This window comes from Papaver somniferum, chromosome 6 (assembly GCF_003573695.1).
Source record: "Papaver somniferum cultivar HN1 chromosome 6, ASM357369v1, whole genome shotgun sequence".
Taxonomy (NCBI): Eukaryota; Viridiplantae; Streptophyta; class Magnoliopsida; order Ranunculales; family Papaveraceae; genus Papaver; species Papaver somniferum.
Window position 1 is genome coordinate 61240729 of NC_039363.1, and position 22791 is coordinate 61263519.

Genomic DNA, 22791 nt, shown 5'->3' on the forward strand with positions numbered 1-22791 from the left:
AGGACGTGGCCACACTTCCAGTGCGCTTTGGCGGGCTTAATCGCGTAGTTTAGCTAAGAATAGTTTCGGACAACGGGGTCTAGTGTAATGCATGGGGCGCGAAACCCTAATTCTTGCAAATTGGTCGGGTTTATGAGCTTTGTGAGTTATCACAATAATTGGCTGGATTTTGTATGCTGCCACAAAAATCCTTATCTACAGAATGCAGTGTGCTTTCCGTCTGAGCATTTCGTGTGATGGCCTTAACTTTGGTACTTGGAGGTTCATGCTATTCCGCTGCGAGTGAACATAAATTCGTCATGCCATATCGATATTAAGGGTTCTGCCGGGGAACATAGCACAGGAAAGTACTCAGTGAGTCTTGTATTGGCGAGGTGCCGAAATTTACAGAGCTTGGCTACATTCGCCAGTCTGGATAAATGTCATGTAAATATATTGAATGGCTTCAATAAATATGTCGGTGGAGAGGTTAGCACTCACTGTACCGTTCCTTGCAGAGTGACGTCAGATGCAAGGTTTTACGATTTTAACCCTAAGCTAAAATCCACCATCAACACCTAGGTTTAGTCTCGACCAATAGGGATCGAGATATCGTGCAGGCTCCGTTTTGGGTAAAAGACCTAACTTTTGTAAATCGGCAAAATTAGGTCAAAAATTGAATTTTGTGAATCGACACAAAATTGATCAATTTTTGGTGAATTTTGCACGTTGATGCAAAATCACTAATTTTTATCCTGGAGAGCAGCGCAGCTAGTGCGTCCCTGTATGAGTATTTTCATGCGCATCTTAATCCTGACACTTCGGGAAGTTCAGGCTACCCAGCTGAGAGTGAACATTAATTGTCATATCATGTCAATGTTAAGAGTTCAGCCGGGAACATAGCATAAGATAGATACTCAGCAGGCTCCGGCGTTAGTGAATAATGCAGCTAGGAGCTTAAATACTCATTAGGATTTATACTAGCGAACAATTCATCTAGGAGCTTGAGTTTTAATACAACATGAATAAAGACATGGGCACTCATCAGATTTTGATATATTCTTCAGATTCTCTGCGGAATAGAGACATATCAAGGACTACTACTTCTGATGCCGGATCAGGTAGACAGACTTTTACGATTTTCGCCCTAAACTGAAAGCCACCATCAATACCAAGTTACATCAAACGTCTGCAGGAATTACTTAGACAGCGGTTTTGTAATCGGGAAGAGGCTGAGAACATTCACCAGACCTGGTCGGAGAGTAGGTCTTACAGCTTTTTTCTTTTCTTTTCACATTAGGCAGTCAAGTGCCGTTTCAGCAGTACCTGACGTGTTACTACTCTTTACGGACAGGATACTGGATTCAATTCAACTGCCGTTTGAGTCTATGTGCATGTTTAAGGTACGTGTCCGGCACATCATTTAGTATCATTGGCGTACAATGTACTCCTCCGAATTCGATCCGTCCGATTAATGAGAAAACAAGAAGGCAAATAACCTTTTTTAGGACACAATTTTCTTCTTTCCTTGATTATCTATCTCTCTTGAATTAAGAAACGACAGTGTACTTTTACCAGTGTCTTCGAAGTGGTCATCCAAGACAACACAAAAGTCTTCGTACTTCACACTTCACGCGGCACAGTAATTAAACCCAATAAACCTCGCATTAATTATTTTACTTCACTTAATCACAGTTTGTTTAAAGTACTTATCAAAAATCAATTTAAGATTTTCTTCTTTTTTTTTCTTTTTACTAAATTAGTTTTGTCTATGTTATCATTTCTCTTCTGTACACTTTCCCTTTAATATTAATAATATTGCTATTTATTATATGCCCTAATGTTTAGTTTTGATATCAATTAAGAATTCTCAATCTCACAAAAAGGAGCTGTTAGTATTACTAAAGGCTGTGTCCATTGAAGATCAGAAAATAAGGATTTTCTCTCTGGGTTAGTAAATGTTTGAGTTGTTACATTACTTTCAGTTTTAAAAACGAGATCCTCTAGCATCAAATATTAATACATTTTGATTTAATAGCTTTTACTGTTGTTATTACATACTTAGAACCTTGTAATGCAAGTATAAGGTGTGAATTTTGCTGTTACTTCAAGTTTTTGTAAGTTAGGAATCAAAGAATTCAAATATTTGTTCTGCTCCGTACGAATCAGATCTAAAGAAGACTGAAAATTTCATCTTTTAACTGTTTTCTTTTAAGGAATATTGATTGTTGCAGTTCTGTTTTTTTGCTTTTTCATTCACCTTGGCAACTTAGGCATCAACAAACAATTTTAGAGGAATTTGATTCTTGATATGTTGATTTCATTGAAAACCTGTTACTTTTTCTGAAGGATTTGTCGGTTTAAATGTTATTTATCCCTAAAAAAAGATGGCTTTGGTTCTGTTACCGAAGCTCATTGCTTCTGTTTGCTCCTCTTATTAATCGACTTCTTCAGATTCTTTGGAAGTTTGGTTATCTCTCTTTACAAAATTGGATTTCCGAGGAATTAGTATCTGGTAAACACACTACATTGGTATTGACTAATTTGAAGAAGAATGAGGAAAAATGGGAATTCTCATTCAATAAGACACTTCAGTGATAGGAGATGGCGTCTTCCATTTTTTGCGAGTTTGCTTGTCTCGATTACTCTATTTTTTGCTGCGTATTGTGGGATATTCTCGTCTACGAATGGCGGAGACCTTGATCTTATTTCACTTGCTAGAACTGAAGATTCTAGTGAGTATTTCTTAGAATCAGATTTTAAGAATTCTTATGAAAAATCCGGGGATTCGAAAATGGAAGCTCCAAGGATAGCTTATCTTATTTCGGGGACAAAAGGAGATAGTCAGAGAATGAGGAGAACATTGCAGGCGGTCTATCATCCAAGGAATCAGTATATTTTACATTTAGATCTTGAAGCTCCACCTAGAGAACGGATTGATTTGACAATGTCTATTAAGGCTGATCCTACTTTTCGTGAATTGGAAAATGTGCGGGTAATGGCACAGTCGAATTTGGTGACTTACAGGGGACCTACAATGATTGCTTCTACCCTTCAAGCTGCGGCAGTTCTATTGAAGGAAGGTGCACAATGGGATTGGTTTATAAATCTCAGCGCGTCGGATTATCCTCTTGTTACACAGGATGGTAAGTTTTATGGATTTTTGCTTCTTTGTATTTCGTTGTCGTTTGAATGGCGGTTGGTTCATATTGTGGAAAATGTCTAGGTTTAAGCTATCAAATACACTTTTAACACATCAACTTGCACATGAAGCGTCTGGCTTGCAATTGGTTGAGAGTTCTCTTTCGTTTGAGCATTTATGGTTCGTCTAACTAATTGATTATTGCAGAAGTATGACACAATGGATACTTTAGTTCCTTAACTAATGGCATTATAGCCATACGGATATTGAGGAACTGATCAGTTATTACCCCTGGAGGCTTGGAAAACTTAGAGAAAACTACCTAGAGTAAGCAATTATTAAAACATCTAAGCTTATTTTACAATTGAGTATTCATTCAAAGTGCAAAGGCCATGGCAGTTTGGAAGTACGGTCATACAAATTGTTTTGATTATTATGTAAAAAAACTCATTGCTGTGGCATCTTTTCTGGGGGTTAGATTTATGACCACCCAAATTCAGGAGGAAGGTTAAGTTCCTCAAATTAGTTGATGGGTGTGATCCAATATTTTAAATCCCATTGACTATAATTTTACCTTCAGCTATTGTGTTTTAGAACTGATGAACTGGTCTCCTTATTTTCCATCCACCCATAGGTCCTTGTTATAATTTTCTTTTATAACTAATATCTTTATGCTTTTGATGCAGATATGCTTCATGTGTTTTCTAATTTGACAAGGAATCTCAATTTTATTGAGCACACACAAATCATGGGGTGGAAAGTGTAAGTTAAAACTATGGCATGCAAACTTGTACCTACTGCTCAAGGAACTTATCTTCACATGCCTTTGTACTAATTCAAAATGTTAATGCAGGAATCAGAGAGCAAAACCAATCATCATAGATCCGGGTCTTTACTTATCCAAGAAGACTGATATATTTTGGACTACTCAACGCCGGTCACTTCCAACAGCTTTCAAGCTATTTACCGGTAAGGTCCTGTACAATATCAAGACCCTGTTATGCGATGTATATACTTGCTGACAGCCATGATTGATCTCAGTCTTAAACAAACATGTGCATATTCTGTATGCCCGAGTTTTGAGGCGCCTAATTTTCTTTAGATTTGCTTCAAAACTCACTTCTCTCCTAGAGTTAAGATTGCAGTGTAAGACCTTAGCCAGTTTAGAACTTGGTTCCATTAATGGCCTTGGCGAACACCCATTCGTACCAGATTGTGTATGTTGTGGTAGTTAATGCTAACTTGGTGGGAAGTTACCTCAGCTGCCTTCCTAGAATTATTTGCAGTCCAGGAATAGAAAATGATTCATTTTAATATATGTGTTGCTATGTTGGAATGTGCTATTTGATATGATACGAGCACAAATGGTTAATTTTATCATCTTGATACCCTATTAGACTATTAGTCCTTGTGCATTTACGGATGTTAAATAGATTTCATGCTGTCTATTTTGGAAGCAATTTTTGTTTAATCCTGGGTTTAGTGACAGCGAAGCATGTTTAATGTTTGTTGGTTCATTGCTATTATGTTCCTATTTTTAGGTTCTGCATGGGTGATGCTCACACGATCATTTCTCGAGTACTGTATATGGGGCTGGGATAATCTTCCACGAACTCTTCTAATGTATTACACCAACTTTGTATCCTCCCCAGAAGGGTACTTTCACACTGTTATCTGTAACACAGAAGAGTTCAAGCATACAGCCATAAGCCATGACCTCCATTACATTGCTTGGGACACTCCTCCAAAACAACACCCTCGGGTCTTAACAATAAAAGACTTCGACAACATGGTGAAAAGCGGAGCTCCGTTTGCCAGGAAATTCGCCAAGAATGATCCAGTTTTAGACAAGATTGACCGAGAGATCCTAGGTCGTTCAGAAGGGGGATTTGTTCCTGGTGGTTGGTGCATCGGCAATGCGGAAGGTGATGCTGATCCATGCTCTTTGAGAGGGAGTGATTTGATGTTTCGACCGGGCCCAGGTGCTGAAAGGCTACAAGGGTTGGTTCAGACTCTCTTGGTGGAAAATACTGAGGACACGCGATGTGTGTTCCATTGAGAATTGATGTACAAAAACTTACCTCCAGAGCTTGTTAATGGATGCAAATGCTGTTGATGTAAAGTATAAACACAGGCTATATCTGCTTTTGCACCATTGTTTTGAATTAACAGTTCAAAATGGGATTTTTGTTATAGTCATACTAACTGAGTTTAATGGAAGGAGCTGTTGACAGATTAACCATCTCAAGTGATTCTAATATGAGAAACAACAAATTACGGAACCATCAATCCAGAAAGCATATTTTCAATGAAGTTTCAGATAAACGCACATAAACTTGAAATAGAACATTTCATTTCATTCATTCCGAAATGATAAAACAGTTCAAGTTTCTTTCAGCTTCATCAATTGCTTAATAATACCTTTGCTTTCAAGTTTATCAAGAATTCGAGCCAGATTATCGTCCAACCGAGCTTGAAAATTCTGAAGTAATTCCAAACCCTTCTTCTCAGCTGCTACTTCGGCAATGATTTCTTTCTCTCTAGCAAATTTTAAATCCTTCTCTTCTAATTGCTTTTCATAACTTCTCTTTAAATTCTCCATTTCAACTTCTTTTTCACACAAAAGTTGCTTATTCTTCTGCTTCTCTTTCTCTAATTCATCTTTCAAATCATACTTTTCATTAGACAATTCTTTCAATTTCAATACCATTGATTCTACCCTTTTCTCTGATTCTTCCAATCTTTTCTCCATCCCCACTGCTTTCTTAACACTACTACCATCAACTAATTTTCCTACATTTTCACAATATTTGTCAACTCCTCCCCAAATCAAATCAGTCACCATTATATCTTCTAATGACGAAGTTTTAGACCTTTCAGTCTGCAAAATGAAATTATTTTTCTCATAATTAATGCTTAAGGTAAACATATTTTTTTACACAAACAAAAAGCAGCATAGAAATTACCCTTTTCTTGCGCTTAAATGTTCGCAGTGTATCATCTGAATCAGTTTCTTCACCACCATTTATCGCAATCGAGCTATTAGATTTACGGTCCGTTGTTGCCGTTACTGCATATTTCTCTGGAGAGAAAAACTGAGGAGATCTAATCTTGAGGTTTTTAGGATCAGATTTGAGAATGATTTCTTTCCTCCAAACCCAAGGACTGTAAGGAATTCCTTTAGGAATAGGATATTTAGGATCGTGAATCCAATCCCCAGAGATTGAAATAGGGAATTTATACCAACTACTATCATTTTTAACAGCAACATCCGGAATCGGAAGAATTGCATTTCTATGTTTACGAATGAAGAAACAATTAGGGTTACTTTCAGCTAAAGATTCAGAATGAAGTTGAACAATTTCAGTAGCTGAATATTTCTTTGAAGGATTCTTTCTATTGTATTCTTCAAAAGCACTTATGATTCTATAGAAATTCCCATTCATCTGACCAGGTGCCCTAGAAAGTAAACGAAGAACCTCGAATTGTAGTGGACGATCAGGATGATATAAAGGGATTTTCAATCCCGCATCTAGCTGACCGATTGTAATGCAAGTTGAATTTGTTGATGGAATCTCTGCTAATTTGTTCAGCGAATGGATTTCGACTTGTTCTGGAATTTTGTAATTCTTCCGAACTTCTGAAGGCGACCGATTTAAGTAAACCATACTGAGGAAGGAAAGAAGATCGGAACAGAAAAACAAAATGAGGAAGTGGACGTTTACTGGAGTTTTTGTAAGGGTTTACCGAATAGGGAGAAAAGAAAAGGCCTGATTCGTTTTAGAAGGATTTTCAAGTTAGAGCAAGGGCTATGGGTAGTTTCACCCTTTCAAGTGAAAAAGTGCACTACCAATTTGAGCAAATTAGGCTCTCCTATGGGTAGGTTTCAATTCACTTTTCCCCAAAATCCTTCCACACACTCGTTCATTCGATCGAGCAGTCTAGTATTTCACATTAGACGGGGGATTATCCTCCGTCAGAAAAAAGAAATTTTTAGTGTAAAACTGGGGACAGTCCCCGTTAAAACTTTTTTTTTTCGTTTTTTTTGACGAGGGACTATCCCCCGTCTATGTAGAATTTTTTTAGTTTTTTTTTGTTGACGGGGGATTGTCCCCCGTCTAAGAAGATTTTTTTTTTTTTTGGACGGGGACAGTTCCCCGGCTGGTCCAAAATCCAATTTCTTTTTATTAAACGGGAGACTGTCTCCCGTGTAGTATCTTTTTTTTGTATTTGTCCATAATAGCTTCACTCGTTCATCTGGGCGAGTAGTCTTTCATATGAAAGAGTTAGTCTCCATTTGGAGATTACCCATAGAATATGCTGTTAACAAGGGTATATTGGATTAAGATTTACATGGATAGTTAACAATCCTAAAAACTCCTAGGTATTCAATTGGGATATATAAGGAATTATTATATATCCATGATATTCAATTTGGATTTTTTTAGATTCCACGATTATCCGAGGTATTCAATTCATTTAAGATTTCTTAGGATAGTTGATAAACAAGATATATAAAGATTCTTATGGATATTTGTAGTGAAAATATGTATGTTATTATCTCATACTAATCTCAACTCAAACCACAAGAGCTTCATGGATTCTTATGGACCTTTCTTTTTTTTTTTTAGTTTTTTTGGTTTTTTTTTAATCACAACATGCTACGTTTTTCCACCACCACTACCCAGTACCACCAATACCAACCACCACCATCACCCACCACCACCAACGACGTCCACCATCATCCACTAACATCGACCGCCAACCACCAGCATCGACCACCACCAACTACCACCATCACCCACCACCATCGACCACCACCACCAACAACAACAGCCACCATCATCCACTAACATCGACCGCCAACCACCAACATCGACCACCACCATCACCCACCAACACCGATCACCAATCACCACCATCACCCACTAATACCGACCACCAACCACCATAACCACCACCACCACCCACCTCCACATGATAACCTTGATTTGGTAATTCATTTTATATATCTAAATTAATCCTAACTCAATCCATTATAATCCAAAGTTATATATCTATAAGAATCTACGTATTTTTTTAATAAACATTATAAATCCATTAGATTCGAGTAAAACTAGTATCTATTTTTATCCATATAAATCCTGATCCAATACACCCCTGTAAATCACAAGTTACTGAAAACTAAAGATAAAGTGTTCATCAGAAACAAAAACAGAAAAAACGAGCAGCACGAAGGGAAAAAAAGAAAAAAAAAACATGGGAACTGTTCGAGGGAGTGGTACTTAGCTAAATGTGCCGGACCAACCAAATAGGCAAGGGCCAAGGATCACAATAGTTGGGCTCATAAATTTATGTCTCTCATGATACTGCCGGTGCTAGGGGTGAGCAACGGGTGGGTGGACGCGGATTTGATATCATCCGCGTTCAGTGCCTCTAAATGGCGGATATGAAATTTTCACCCACGACCAAGTTATTACCCGCCAGATTAAAAACCCATGCGTGATGAGCGGATTGGATGCGGATGAATTTGCGGACTCAAAAGATATAAACAAAAACACGTAAATGTCGAAAATGAGTAATATAACTTAGTTTTAAAACTTATATTACTGAAATATTAGTAATTAACATAACAAAAGTGTAAATACCCTCAAGCTCGTCAGCGCTATTAGACCAGTCAAGTGACGTCTTAGCCGCTAATATCTCGATTAGTTGATATAGATGTTAATTAATAGGAATTAATATAACAACGATCTAGATACGAAACTAGTACCATTGGATAGATATCGAAAAATTACGAAATGGACTACTCGATCGTGTCATTCAAATACTGGACGAAGAAGAAATCACCAGATTAGCATAAAGGGTAAAATAGTCATTTTATTGATGGATTTATGGCAGCCCTTTTCCAAGCAAGTGGTTGTTCTAGTAAATATCTTTGGTCTTATCTTCACCCGATCGAGAAGATAAACTCTTATTCTTCTTCTTCATTCTTCTTCTTCTTCTTTTTTCTTCTCTAATTTCCTTTCTCTATGTTCTTCTTCTTCAAAGATTGTTTGAGAAATCAAACTGAGATTTTGGAAGATGAATTAATAGGGGTTCGATCCATGATGTGTATCTGGTGGTGAAGATTGTTATGTTGTTTAATCAGACGCAACAGGAAAAGGGATTACAGAGAATTATAATTAGGTTTTCTTTGAGAATTGATAAAGGTGAAGATGATTGAGTCTGAGATCGATGGATGTAATTAGATTAAGAAGGAGTTGGTGTTTCCGTTAATTATGAAGAAGAAGAGTGAGTTGTTATAAATCAGAAGTTAGGGTTTCTTGAACAATAACTCAGAGAAGCTTTTGAAGATGAAATTGACGTTCTAGGTTGTTGATATGAGATGGGTTATGAGTAACAAAACGAAATTATAAATGAAGTTAAGTTTTAGAGGATGAAATCGATGATGATGATGATGATTGAATTTAGAGTTCTGTGTGGAACAGAGTTTTGGGGTTCATGGGTTTAAATATTAGATAGTGATGAAAGAATCAGTGATGTAGAATTCAGAGGGTGTTAATGATCGGGTAAGCTTCTAAATAATCTTAATTTTAGTATTTTGATTTGATCTGGTTTAATTATTGAGTTTATGAGTTGTTATTGAATTGAATTGATGAGATGTGGAATCAAGTCAAGGCAGAGAAGATATCATTTAATTGTTTGGTTGAAACTAAGTGAGGTAACTGTTTCTCAGCTATTTTGGTAAAGTTCGGTTTCATGTATGTGGTTATGTGATTGATGAGAAAGATGAACTTGAAATATTGTGGTGCTGCTGTGATATAGTAATGAAAGATATATTTGTTGTGTTGGTATGAGTAGAGGAGAGGGTTCTTGAAGACAAGAACTTGTTATAAAGTTGCAATGGCAGTGTGAGTGATTTTCTGGTGGTGATGAAGATGGTGGTTCTCAATGGATTGTGGCTGAGCTGTGTTGGTAGTTTGAGATGGCGGGTGATTCCATGGCATTGCATCTACAAATGTTGCTAATATATTGTGAAGGCATGGACTGAAGTGTGGGTGATAAGTCCAGGATATTGTAGTTGGTCTATGTGTGTGCGTGTTGGTGGTTTAATGAGGAACAGTTAAAGTTATAGAACTGACAGAGACTCAACTGATTTAATGATGATTAAGTGGTGTTGATATGGAGTGAGTTGAACTGAGTGTTGGTGCTGGTAAGTGAAATAAAGAGAGTATGTAGTGGTTTTGTTGTGAGTGTGGTTATCTGTGTAAGCGTTTACAGTTTATAGAATGGACAAGGATTTTTATTTAGTAAAGTTAACTAGGGTGGTGGTGGTTGTAATGTTGATGAAGATTCGATTAAGATAAAGCTGAACAATATTGAGGTGAATGTAGAAAGAATGTTGCTTAGAGCTGCAATTGCAGTTAGTTATTAACAATGATCGATTCAAATGATGAACCAGTGGATCGTGGATCTCGAGGTAGGCGTGGCTTGTCATCAGAAGAGGTGATTAACTTTTTTGAAACCATTGTTGTTTTCTTTTACAAAAGTTTTATTTAATAAACTCATGCGTTGTCAGTTTGTACATTCATGCATTGTTTAATTTTGAGTTTCGGAAGTTCTGTTGATTCTTTGAATCTTTCCATGGATCGGAAAGGACCTGTAATGTTTTGCTTGTCTTTATAAATTGTTATTGGAAATAAGAATTTCCATCTACGGTATATAGGATATTGTTAGAGCACTGCTCGGTCGAACTCGCATGCGTTGCTATCTCAAGCATATTTTCAATGTTAGTGATCAAAAATATAAGTCTTGATTTCTAGTCTACTTATAGCTAATTCTCGGACTAGGATAAAAAGTGTAATTGAGCTCAAGACTCCATGGCGATCATCATACAAAGACGAAGAACTACTCAAGTAACTGGTGGAACTTCATCGACTAAAAGGTATGTGGAGACTTGAACTTATCTATCACTCAAAAGTCTATCTACTCTATCTCCTATCTTGAGACAAAAGTCGTATTGCTATATAGACTTTGATTATACATATTTGCTATTTCGAGCCGAGTTTATCTCGCTTATCGATATCTCAAAATATGTGTTGGTAAGCTTTCGCTTTGGCCAAGTTCATCTTTACTAGTGACGAAACTCATATTAGTTTCAATTATTTGAAAATCGCTTTGACGAAAAATAGCTTGTGAACAACAACTATATAACGTCCTCTAAGAATGTTTCAATGATTGAAATCAGAGTTTAGGATATATAACCGTGGAAGGATATAAACATTGTGTGGTAACACATACGTGTGTAAGTCCTTAATTTCTTGAACCAAAGTATGCGTACTTTGCTGCTCAGGAAAAAAGGAACTAAAGTCCGCGTACCAGTACGCGCACTATCGGAAGTTCACGTCCCGTGAATTTCTGTTGGAATTTGTGAACTAAAAACAAACATATTCCGGAAACTTAAGTCTGCGTACCAGTATGCGTACTTAAGTTGCTTATTTTCTAAAAACGGTTATTCTTGAACTTAAACTTATATAAACTAAGGAATGCATACTTGCAAACCGTGGCTATAAAGTTCATGAATTGATTCGAGTGAATCAAATCATTTTTGCTTCAATTGTGTCTTGTATACTTCTATAAGATATAAGCAATTGAAGTACTCTCTAACTAGTTCATTTGAGTCATTTGAACTAGTTGTGGTAAAGAAGAATATGGTTGATATGGAAGTGCTCATATGGCTAACCATTTGGTTAACTACTGTTGAGCCAACTAAGTGTACATGTTTGGGTATGGTTACACAAACCCAAAATAAACGTGTATTTTATTTGTGTGTAACAAGCTAAGTTTTGATCTAACGGCTGAAAGATATTAGCCTGAATCTAATCAGGTTTTATCTAATGATGAATATTGAATGCTTTGTAACTAAGCTAACATTGATTGCAAACCCTGATTTGAAAGTTTATATAAAGGAGAACTCTAGCAACTGGGAAACCTAATCCCCACACCTTCTATGTGATACTATTTGTATTAGCTAGATTCGATTCTCCTTTAACCTTAGGTTTCTTCTCGAGACCCTGTAGGTTAACGACATGAAGACTTCATTGGGATTGTGAAGCCATATACAATTATTTTCTTTGTAGTTGCGTGATCTGATCTTGTTGTTTCTATCGTGTTTGAGTACAATCGTAAGATTGGCTTGAAATTTATTTCTCTGATAGGCAAGATATAAAAGAATTCACAAACACCTTCGTCTCATCGTTTGTGATTCCGCAGTATCTTCTTTCGCCAGTCGATTAAGATTATTGTGAGGTGATTGATAATTCTAGACTGTTCTTCGGGAATATAAGTCTGGGTTATCAATTGGTTCCTGTTCACCTTGATTTATCAAAATACGGAACAAAAACTCGTAGATATTTCTGTGGGAGACATATTTATCTATTACCGTAGACTTTTCTGTGTGATACATATTTGTTTATTAAAGTCTTCGACTTTAGGTCGTACCAACTCTTAGTTGTGGGTGAGATCAGCTAAGAGAATCAAGTGCGTGGTATCCTGCTGGGATCAGAGACGTAAGGAGTGCAACTGTACCTTGGATCAATGTGAGATTGATTTGGGTCCAACTACAATCCAGACCGAAGTTAGTTTGTAGTAGGCTAGTGTCTGTAGCGGCTTAATACAGTGTGTGTTCAATATGGACTAAGTCCCGGGGTTTTTCTGCATTTGCGGTTTCCTCGTTAACAAAACTTCTGGTGTCTATGTTATTTCTTTTCCGCATTATATTTTGTTATATAATTGAAATATCACAGGTTGTGCGTTGAATCGATCAATTGGAAAATCCAACATATGGTTGTTGATTGAAATTGATTGATCCTTAAACATTGGTCTTTGGTACCGTTCAAGTAGTTTCTCTTGTATTCAATTAGACTAGCATATTTCTATTTGCTTGAGTAAGTATTGAATCGAGAAAGTGAGATATAACTCTTTGATACACTTTTATTAAGATCGAGTCTAACTGTCTAGTTGATTCTCTTAAAAATATATTGGAGTTAGTCCATATAGATTTCTAAGCAAAATGTTGGGTGTGGTTGTTAGACCCCTTCTTTTTCAATTGGTATCATAGCAGGCAAACACATTTAAAGACCTTACAAGTCCGTGTTTGTAGCGATCTGACTCTATGGAAAGGAATTCTATTTCCATAAACGTACCACCAGTCTTCGATGACTCAAACTACTTATGGTGGAAAATTGCTATGCGTGCTTTTCTTCAAGCTCGTGATTTTCAAACATGGGTACGTGTTGTTAATGGCTATGATGCTCCGGTAAATACAGAAGGCGATGTATCTATACCTAAGGTTATTGGTAGATATAGTCCAGAAGAAATTCTTGCTTCAAAGCAAAATTCTGACGGCTTAAATGCTATCATACATGCCATTACCCCAGATCTTCAGCACCATGTGACTATGTGCACTAAGTCTAAAGAAGCCTGAGATATCTTAGAAACAGTATTTGAAGAAAATACCAGTGAGAAAGAAGCTAGGCTTCAAAACCTAAATTCTGATTGGGAAAACCTTCATATGGCAGATGAAGAACCATTTGATGAGTTTAATCACAAAGTGTCTGAAGTTTTTAATATATCTTTTGCATTGGGTAAGATTATTCCTGAAAAGGACATTGTGATGAAAATTCTCAGATTTATGCCATCTAGATACGATTCTAAGAAGCATGCCATTGTTGAATGGAATAATCTCGCAACGCTATCCAGAAATACGCTGGTTGGGAAGCTAAAGGTCTTTTATCATGAGCGTACGTCCAAGTCTAGTAAGGATATTGCTTTCATAGCACTAAGGAACACTAAATTACTTGATAAAAGTAAGAGTGTGTACATCTCTGAAGATGATATTTCTGAGGCTGATTCATCATATGAAGATCTTGACAAGTCAGTCTCGTCGATCACAAGACAGTTTAGGGATCTTATTTTGAAGAGAAGTAAACGGTTCTCCAGAGATAAATCCAAGCCATCAGATAAACCTCATAATCGTGTTCCTCCTAAAAATAGGGATAATGATGAAACTGATGATGAGGATATGCCTCAGTGCTTTAAGTGTAAAGGTTTTGGTCATTTTGCAAATGAGTTTCCAAATCGAAAGAAATACAGTCGGAACAAAGGTCTTGCTGCAACTCTTGATGAAATATCTGACACTATGATTCTAATGAAGACGAAAAATCAAGTGTTGCACTTCTTTGTGAAAATATTGATTTTGATAATTGCATCAATACCTACATCAATCTCGATATTCTTTCAGAAGAAAACTCAACCAATCTAGAGATAGAATTTACATTTCTATTGGAAACTCTGTGTATGACGTTTCAGGTACCACTATGTGTCTAGCAGCTTGCACATCTCAGATGCCTGAATTATATCCAAGATTGACGTGCTCATATTGTTCACTCAAAGGTCATGAACTATCAAAGTGTTACAAGTACAAACACAAATTGAGACATGTCAACAAACTTCAACGAAGAGCAAATCGATTAGCAAACAAGCTCAAACTTTCTCAAAAGGCCGTTGAGGTGTGTAAGATATTATCTTCGTCTAAGAAGTTAGTTTCCAAGGATAAAACAAGACCATTGGAGAAGAAAGTATGGTCCAATGGTTTTGATAGACAAAGGTCTATGGATTCCTCTCAAAAGGAACATGGTGGATAGATTGTTGTTTACCACAACACAACTTGATTGTGTTGATTTGTGTATCTTGTCTCATGTGCCTGATCAAAAGAGACAAGGTTGTGCACATCTCAGGATTTAGGAAAAGGTTGTTTTCTTCTTTTCTTAATTTTGTTTTTTGATGCAAAATTGGAATTCCCTGTCTATCAATAAAGGAGGGTTATTCTCGATAATTCTACTCTTTCTAGGGTTCAGAGTTGTGCATGCACGAACCGGTTAAAGGTTGTGTAACCCTATATTTCTTTTTCCTTCTCTAAAACTCTTCCTAAGACTACTTGTTGAGTTTAAATTGTGATTTCCTCTCAGAAACCCATAATCTTATGGATACTCTAAGCATCATGTCTTCTGATGGAAAAGATGTTAATATGATTGTTAAGCCACCAATCATGAAGGAAAAAGAGAAATCTCCGTTGTCTCCAACTTTGAAAAGGAAAAGAAGGAATGCGAGAAAGCCAAGGGCTGTTCCTTCAGATTCTCAGAAGTTTTCTGATGTTATTGAAGTGTTGAAGGAGACACGAAAGGAGATTCAACAGATAAAGGCTTTTGTGCTTAAGACTCATGTGATCAGAAGTCCCTGGTTCGACATCAGTCAAGAAGGTTTATTGATATTAACTCCTATCTTCATGAACCTTATGTCCCAATGGTTGTTGACGACAAGGAGTTCAGGGACGATAAATAGTTCTTCAAAGGTCTTAACGTCTAGTAAATCTTCTGATGAGAAGTTTATTTCTTGTTTTGTTTAGAATAATAACTAGAATTTGGAATAGCCATTATTGTTATTACACATAGCTATGTCCAACGTTTTCATCTTCAATGTTTTTTTAGGGTTATTTGGTTAAATTCTAAAAATTGTTTGGAAGATGATTTTTGCAGTATTAATCTTTATGGTTTTATATATTGCAATTTTTTATGGGATACGTGTGTTTGCGTCCATGAACTATGATTGTCCCATACCTTGTCAAAATTTAAGTCGTTTATATGCCGATATGCATGTATTGATAAAAGAATGAATGAACTTTTCACATCACAAAATTTAAAGCCTTTTATGTCATTTTTTGATGGAAGAAAGGATAAAACTTTTGTTTACGAGGATTATGTCTATTGTATGTCATTGTGCAAATAGTGAAGGAAAATAGAATGAATCCTTGTCTATTCCGCAGTATTGATCTTCCCTTATCCAAATTTTTTATGTATATACTGTGCGGCTCCGTAAGTTCTCTTATGTTGAGCATTTCCGATTAAATTAATCATGGATTTACTTGTGGTTAATTTAATTGAGTATTTTTGGATTCAAGTTCATATTCGTATGTAATTTGTTATGTCCAAAGAAATCCTTCTTTTCTTGTGAAAATAAGGTCGCTCTTGTTGTTCTTTAGGGAATGACATCTTATGGGGGATAGTTCTTAATTGAACTTGTGCTTAATTGCCAAATCTTTGTGGGGATTGCGGATGTGGAATATTACAGGGGTTATCTTGTATCTTTATAAACTCCTTGATGAAAGCATCTAGCTTCGGCTATATGATTACATCTAAAAAGATTATATGTGCTTTCTTTTGGTCACGAAATGTCTCTATGGAAATTTCATTAGCATCCCACTAGTTTTCGTACCTTTGCCAATTTTATTGATAAAAGAGGGAGAATTAATGTGTAGTTCACACTACAAATACATATGGTTTTCGGATCATTATGTAAGGGGGAGTGGTTTCCAAGTGAGATGAAGTATTGACTAAGGGGGAGTGATACATATCACCATAGTATTGTTGTCGAAGTTGTGATATAATTGAACTTTGATGTTGTCTAATAATACTATGACACTGTGTAACAATGATTGAGAATTCTTGTTATCTCATTGTTATAGCTACGGATTTTCAACAAAGATGATACTAAACTTACAACCTTTAGGATCATTGGAGTACTTGGAAGTGACGAAGATTTCGACTAATGTTGAAGAACCAAGGAGATCAGGCATGTGGAAGAGAAGCTACAAAAGTTTATTATCTATTTTTGTATTCCATATATATTGATAGTTTTGTCACTAAAATTGACATAGACGGAGATTTTTAGAGCACTGCTCAGTCGAACTCGCATGCGTTGCTATCTCAAGAATGTTTGTCAATGTTAGTGATCAAAACTATAAGTCTTGATTTGTAGTCTACTTATAGCTAAGTCTCGGACTAGGATAGAAAGTGTAGTTGAGCTCAAGACTCCATGGCGATCATCATACAAATACGAAGAACTACTCAAGGAACTGGTGGAACTTCATCGACTAAAAGGTATGTGGATACTTGAAATTATATATCACTCAAAAGTCTATATACTCTATCTCCTATCTTGTGATAAAGGTCGTATTGCTATATAGACTTTGATTATACACATTTGCTAATTCGAGCCAAGTTTATCTCGCTTATCTATTTCTCGAAATATGTGTTGGTAAGCTTTCGCTTTGGCCAAGTTCATCTTACGAGTGACGGAAGTCATATTAGTTTAAATTATTTGAAAATCGCTTTGACGAAAAATAGCTTGTGAACAACAACTGTACAACGTCCTCTAAGAATGTTTCAATGATTGAAATGAGAGTTTAGAATATATAACCGTGGAAGGATATAAACATTGTGTGGTAACACATACGTGTGTAAGTCCTTATTCCTTGAATCAAAGTACGCGTACTTTGCTGCTCAGGAAAACCGGAACTAAAGTCCGCGTACCAGTACGCGCACTGTCGGAAGTTCACGTCCCGTGTTTTTCTGCTAGAATTTGTGAACTGAAAACAAACTTATTCCGGGTACTTAAGTCCGCGTACCAGTATGCGTACTTAAGTTGGTTATTTTCTAAAAACGGTTATTCGTGAACTTAAACTTATATAAACTAAGAAATGCATACTTGCAAACCATGGCTATAAAGTTCATGAATTGATTCGAGTGAATCAAATCGTTTTTGCGTCGATTGTGTCTTGTATACTTCTATAAGATCTAAGCAATTGAACAACTCTCTAACTAGTTCATTTGAGTCATTTGAACTAGTTGTGGTAAAGAAGAATATGGTTGATATGGAAGTTCTCATATGGCTAACCATTTGGTTAACTATTGTTGAACCAACTAAGTGTACATGTTTGGGTACGGTTACACAAACCTAAATAAACGTGCATTTCATTTGTGTATAACAAGATAAGTTTCGATCTAACGGTTGAAATATATTAGCTTGAATTTAATCAGGTTTTCATATAACGATGAATATTGAATGCTTTGTTACTAAGCTAACGTTGATTGCAAAACCTGATTTGAAAGTCTATATAAAGGAGAACTCTAGCAACTGGGAAACCTAATCCCCACACCTTCTTTTTGATACTAGTTGTATTAGCTAAAGTCGATTTTCCTTTAAGCTTAGGTTTCTTCTCCAGACCCTGTAGGTTAACGACTTGAAAACTTCATTGGGATTGTGAAGCCAGACCCAACTATTTTCTTTGTTGTTGCGTGATCTGATCTTGTTGTTTCTATCGTGTTTGAGTACAATCTTAAGATTGGCTTGAGATTGATTTCTCCGAAAGGCAAGATATAAAAGAAGTCACAGACACCTTTGTCTCATCATTTGTGATTCCGCAATATCTTCTTTCGCCAGTCGATTAAGATTATTGTGAGGTGATTGATAATTCTAGGATGTTCTTCGGGAATATAAGTTCGGGTTATCAATTGGTTCCTGTTCACCTTGATTTATCAAAAGACGGAACAAAAACGCGTAGGTGTTTCTGTGGGAGACAGATTTATTTTTACCGTAGACGTTTCTGTGTGATACAGATTTGTTTATTAAAGTCTTCGACTTTGGGTCGTAGCAACTCTTAGTTGTGGGTGAGATCAACTAAGGGAATCAAGTACGTAGTATCCTGCTGGGATCGGAGACGTAAGGAGCGCAACTGTACCTTGTATCAGTGTGAGATTGATTGGGGGTTTAACTAAAGTCCAGACCGAAGTTATTTTGTAGTAGGCTAGTATCTGTAGCGACTTAATACAGTGTGTGTTCAATCTGGACTAGGTCCCGGGGTTTTTATGCATTTGCGGTTTCCTCGTTAACGAAACTTCTGGTGTCTGTGTTAATTGTTTTCCGCATTATATTTTGTTATATAATCGAAATATCACAGGTTGTGCGTTGAATCGATCAATTGGGAAATCCAATCTTTGGTTGTTTATTGAAATTGATTGATCCTTGAACATTGGTCTTTGGTACCGTTCAAGTAGTTTCTCTTGCATTCCATTAGATTCGCAGATTTCTATTTGCTTGAGTAAGGATTGAATCAAGAAAGTGAGATATAACTCTTTGATACACTTTTATTAAGATTGAGTCTGACTGTCTAGTTGATTCTCTTAAAAGTATACTGGAGTTAGTCCATACAGATTGATAAGCAAAATATTGGGTGTGGTTGTTAGACCCCCGCTTTTTCATATACGCTACTTCACATTTATATCAATTTACTTTCAGCTTTTATGCTATGGCTAGGGAGATACACCACAATGTTATTATCGGTGTGGAATTCACGGCATCAATATTATAAATTGTTTGTAAGAAGGAGTTTGTCCATATACATGTTTGTTTGTGTCAGTGACTTGGTCGCTATTTAATGTTTGGGAAAACATGTATTTTTTTCCAAATCTTGCATATGATTACTTAAAAGTTAAATGTTATTTCTACTGGGCACCCCTTTTAGAGATGATGTGCTCACCCATTCTCACTTTTAGTTTCAGAGGGAGATCAGAGTTGCGCAGCGAAAGCTTCAAGGAGTTGAGTCAGGTAGTTGGTTAACTTATGTTATGTTTATTATGTTGTATATTCTATTTGTAAACCAAATGGCTATTTTATATGTATTATTTGAGATGAGTTCTTGTATATATATATATATATATATTTCAGAGCAGGGCTAGTTTTTGGGTTAAGTTTTGTACAAGTTTTTCTTAATTGAATATTAACTAAATGATTTAGATTCCTTAGTGCCTTTTTATTTAGTTAATCTCTTGAAATGGTCATCTACTAGCTTTGGGAGCGTTATAGTGTTGGTATTAGAGCTCACTATTAGATCTTACATGGAAAAGATAGAAATAGCCAGTGCCAGTTAGTGAAATAGATTACTTTAGAACTGGGTTGGGTTGTGAGATAAATCTTAATCACTAAAAGCTATCAATTATTAAAAGAATTATTTGGTTGATTGATTTGTTTGTTTGGCTTTTTGTATACGTAATGAAGTAAAAATTGTAGGGTACACCAATAACTCTAGCTAATAAAGATTAGAGAATAATTAGTCTAAAAAGTGTGAATACGTAGACAATTCAATACAAAAAAAATAGTGAAATTAATATTATTGAAAATCTTGAAAGTCACATAGAAATTTATTGAGTACCTTGACTTATGCATAGAGTCAACAATTTATAATCACACAAATGTTAATAATATTGTTAAGATGATAATTTTTGTAACAGTAGTTAGAATAACAAGTCAATCATTAATGTTAATAATAAAAATATTATAATAATAATTATAGATGAAAACAATAGTAATAATAATTTTAATATAGTAATGTTAGCGTTTATCAGTTAGTGTCATATTAAACTTAACTTAACTAAAATTTCAATAAGGATATATATTGATAAAAATAATAGTTATGATTAAATAGCCATGGAAAATTATTAACGCTTGTCTACGATAAGTTTTATGAATTAAACTGATAACAAATTAGAATTAAATGTTTTGCGTTTAAACCAGATAGTTAATATAAGTTATCAAGTACGATTAAGAATGTGAGGTCATATAAAATAAATACCAAACTTGTTAACGATCTTATACCCAGATTATCTTTAGTCCAATAAATGATTCACTCAATCACTAAATTATACACATGAAGTGATATTTATAGTACTTGAATGCTTAGTACAAAATTAAACTTAAAGGAGAATAAATTTGCCTATGAATATGATACTTTACATTAGTAACAAAATCTAAAGACTATTAGGATACATTATAATTTTATGCAGACTCAAATTAAAATCATATTTAATCACAACGCTGATGTTTAACAAAATATAGTATACAGATTCAATCTGAATATATAAAATCTATATATCAATCTTTACGTGAATGTAGAATCATATTTAAAAGATTGAGGTTGAGTGTACCAACTGGACTATCAACTTAAGAATAATGAGAATAATAATATAGTTGATAATAGTATTCAAATAATTAGGCTAGTAGGAAATTTATAGTAGATTATATTTGGAAAATTTATATACGGTATTACAGTAAATTAAGTTAAAATTACCAAATATTATAAATTGGCATAAAATCGAATTGGGATTACTTATATTGGTAAAAGAAATAAATAAATAAATTCAGATGACTAAATTGTTTAAAATGATGTAAACTATTTATATATTTTACGAAGTAAATTTATCAGACTTACACCAGTTACGATAAAAGTTTAAAGACTAATAAATCTTAATAAATTAATACTTAGTTAATCCAGCACTGGGGATTAGTGAAGCTTGTGTTTTCTCAGTTCGTAGGAAGGCATTGATGGGCCTAGCCAACCTTGACAGGGCACTGCCTTCAGAGATGACCGATCATAGAAGTTTGGTATAATTCTTTAGGAAACCGATAGATATAATTTCATTTAGAAAGATTCGTAGAATTATTCCTTGAAGTTAGAGACAGATATCTTATAGAATGTAAATTAGTGTATGAAAAATTAGACTTCCTTATTTGATAGTTATCAAAATCAGCATGGTTGAACCTAGATCCACAAATTTTAGTTACAGAAATTCATATAGGTTTGTGCTTTGTTTCATGTTTGCGCTTAGATAAGAGATAGGATTATTCTATAAGGTGGAGAAATTTTGAAGACCATAAGGATGGTTTGATTTTCGAGGAAGAAAATGATATAAGGTGGGGAGAATGTAAAGACCCTCAAACTCGTCAACGCCATTAGACCAGTCAAGTGACGTATTAGCCGCTAATAACTCGATTAATTGATATAGATTTTAATTAATATGAATTAATCTAACAACGATCTAGATACGAAACTAGTACCATTGGATAGATCTCGAAAAGTTACGCGATATGGACTACTCGATCGTGTCATTCGAATAATGAACGAAGAAGAAATCATCAGATTAGCATAAAGAGTAAAATAGTCATTTCATTGATGGATTTTATGGAAGCCCTTATACAAGCAAGTGGGTGTTCTAGTAAATATTTTTGGTCTTATCTTCACCCGGCCGAGAAGATAAACTCTTATTTTTCTTCATTTTTCTTCTCTCATTTCCTTTCTCTCTGTTCTTCTCCTTCTTTTTCTGCGATTGTTTGAGAAATCAAACTGAGACTTTGGAAGATGAATTAATAGGGGTTCGATCCATGAAGTGTATCTGGTGGTGAAGATTGTTATGTTGTTTAATCAGACGCAACAGGAAAAGGGATTACAGAGAATTAGAATTAGGTTTTATTTGAGAATTGATGAAGGTGAAGATGATTGAGTCTGATATCGATAGATGTAGTTAGATTAAGAAGGAGTTGGTGTTTCTGTTAATTATGAAGAAGAAGAGTGAGTTGTTATAAATCATAAGTTAGGATTTCTTGAACAATAACTCATAGAAGCTTTTGAAGATGAAATTGACGTTCTAGGTTATTGATATGAGATGGTGTATGAGTAACAGAGCGGAATTATAAATGAAGTTAAGTTGAAGAGGATGAAATCGATGATGATGATTGAATTTAGGGTTCTGGGTGGAACAGAGTTTTGGGGTTCATGGGTTTGAATATTAGTTGGTGATGAAAAATTGGTGATGTAGCAATTTAGAGGGTGCTAATGATTGGGTAAGCTTCTAAATAATCTTAATTTCAGTATTTTGATTTGAAATGGTTTATTTATTGAGTTGTTACTGAATTGAACTGATGAGATGTGAAATCAA

At 35.3% G+C, this 22791-nt stretch overlaps 2 protein-coding genes across 2 annotated transcripts; one reads left to right on the forward strand and one right to left on the reverse strand.

The window, feature by feature from the left end:
• The first annotated feature begins 1744 nt into the window (after nucleotides 1-1744).
• On the forward strand, nucleotides 1745-5356 carry LOC113287732 (beta-glucuronosyltransferase GlcAT14A-like). Its single transcript, XM_026536563.1, has 5 exons — nucleotides 1745-1929; nucleotides 2434-3125; nucleotides 3808-3883; nucleotides 3975-4090; nucleotides 4663-5356. Exons 2-5 carry the CDS (start codon nucleotides 2534-2536, stop codon nucleotides 5178-5180), a joined length of 1302 nt encoding a protein of 433 aa, XP_026392348.1. The 5' UTR covers nucleotides 1745-1929; nucleotides 2434-2533; the 3' UTR covers nucleotides 5181-5356.
• Nucleotides 5353-6881, reverse strand: LOC113287733. Its single transcript, XM_026536564.1, has 2 exons — nucleotides 6088-6881; nucleotides 5353-6002 (listed from the first exon to the last, which is right to left on the reverse strand). The coding sequence occupies exons 1-2, from the start codon at nucleotides 6787-6789 to the stop codon at nucleotides 5505-5507; spliced, it is 1200 nt and encodes a 399-aa protein (XP_026392349.1). The 5' UTR covers nucleotides 6790-6881; the 3' UTR covers nucleotides 5353-5504.
• Between the last annotated feature and the right edge of the window lie 15910 nt (nucleotides 6882-22791).

Bases quoted from the DNA above. Each gene is read 5' to 3' on its own strand.
- LOC113287733 (XM_026536564.1), bottom strand. From the start codon at position 6,789: ATGGTTTACTTAAATCGGTCGCCTTCAGAAGTTCGGAAGAATTACAAA. The intron at 6,003-6,087 runs GTAATTTCTATG...TTCATTTTGCAG, and splicing joins CATTTAAGCGCAAGAAAAGG to ACTGAAAGGTCTAAAACTTC.
- LOC113287732 (XM_026536563.1), top strand. From the start codon at position 2,534: ATGAGGAAAAATGGGAATTCTCATTCAATAAGACACTTCAGTGATAGG. The intron at 3,884-3,974 runs GTAAGTTAAAAC...ATGTTAATGCAG, and splicing joins CAAATCATGGGGTGGAAAGT to GAATCAGAGAGCAAAACCAA. The intron at 4,091-4,662 runs GTAAGGTCCTGT...TCCTATTTTTAG, and splicing joins AGCTTTCAAGCTATTTACCG to GTTCTGCATGGGTGATGCTC.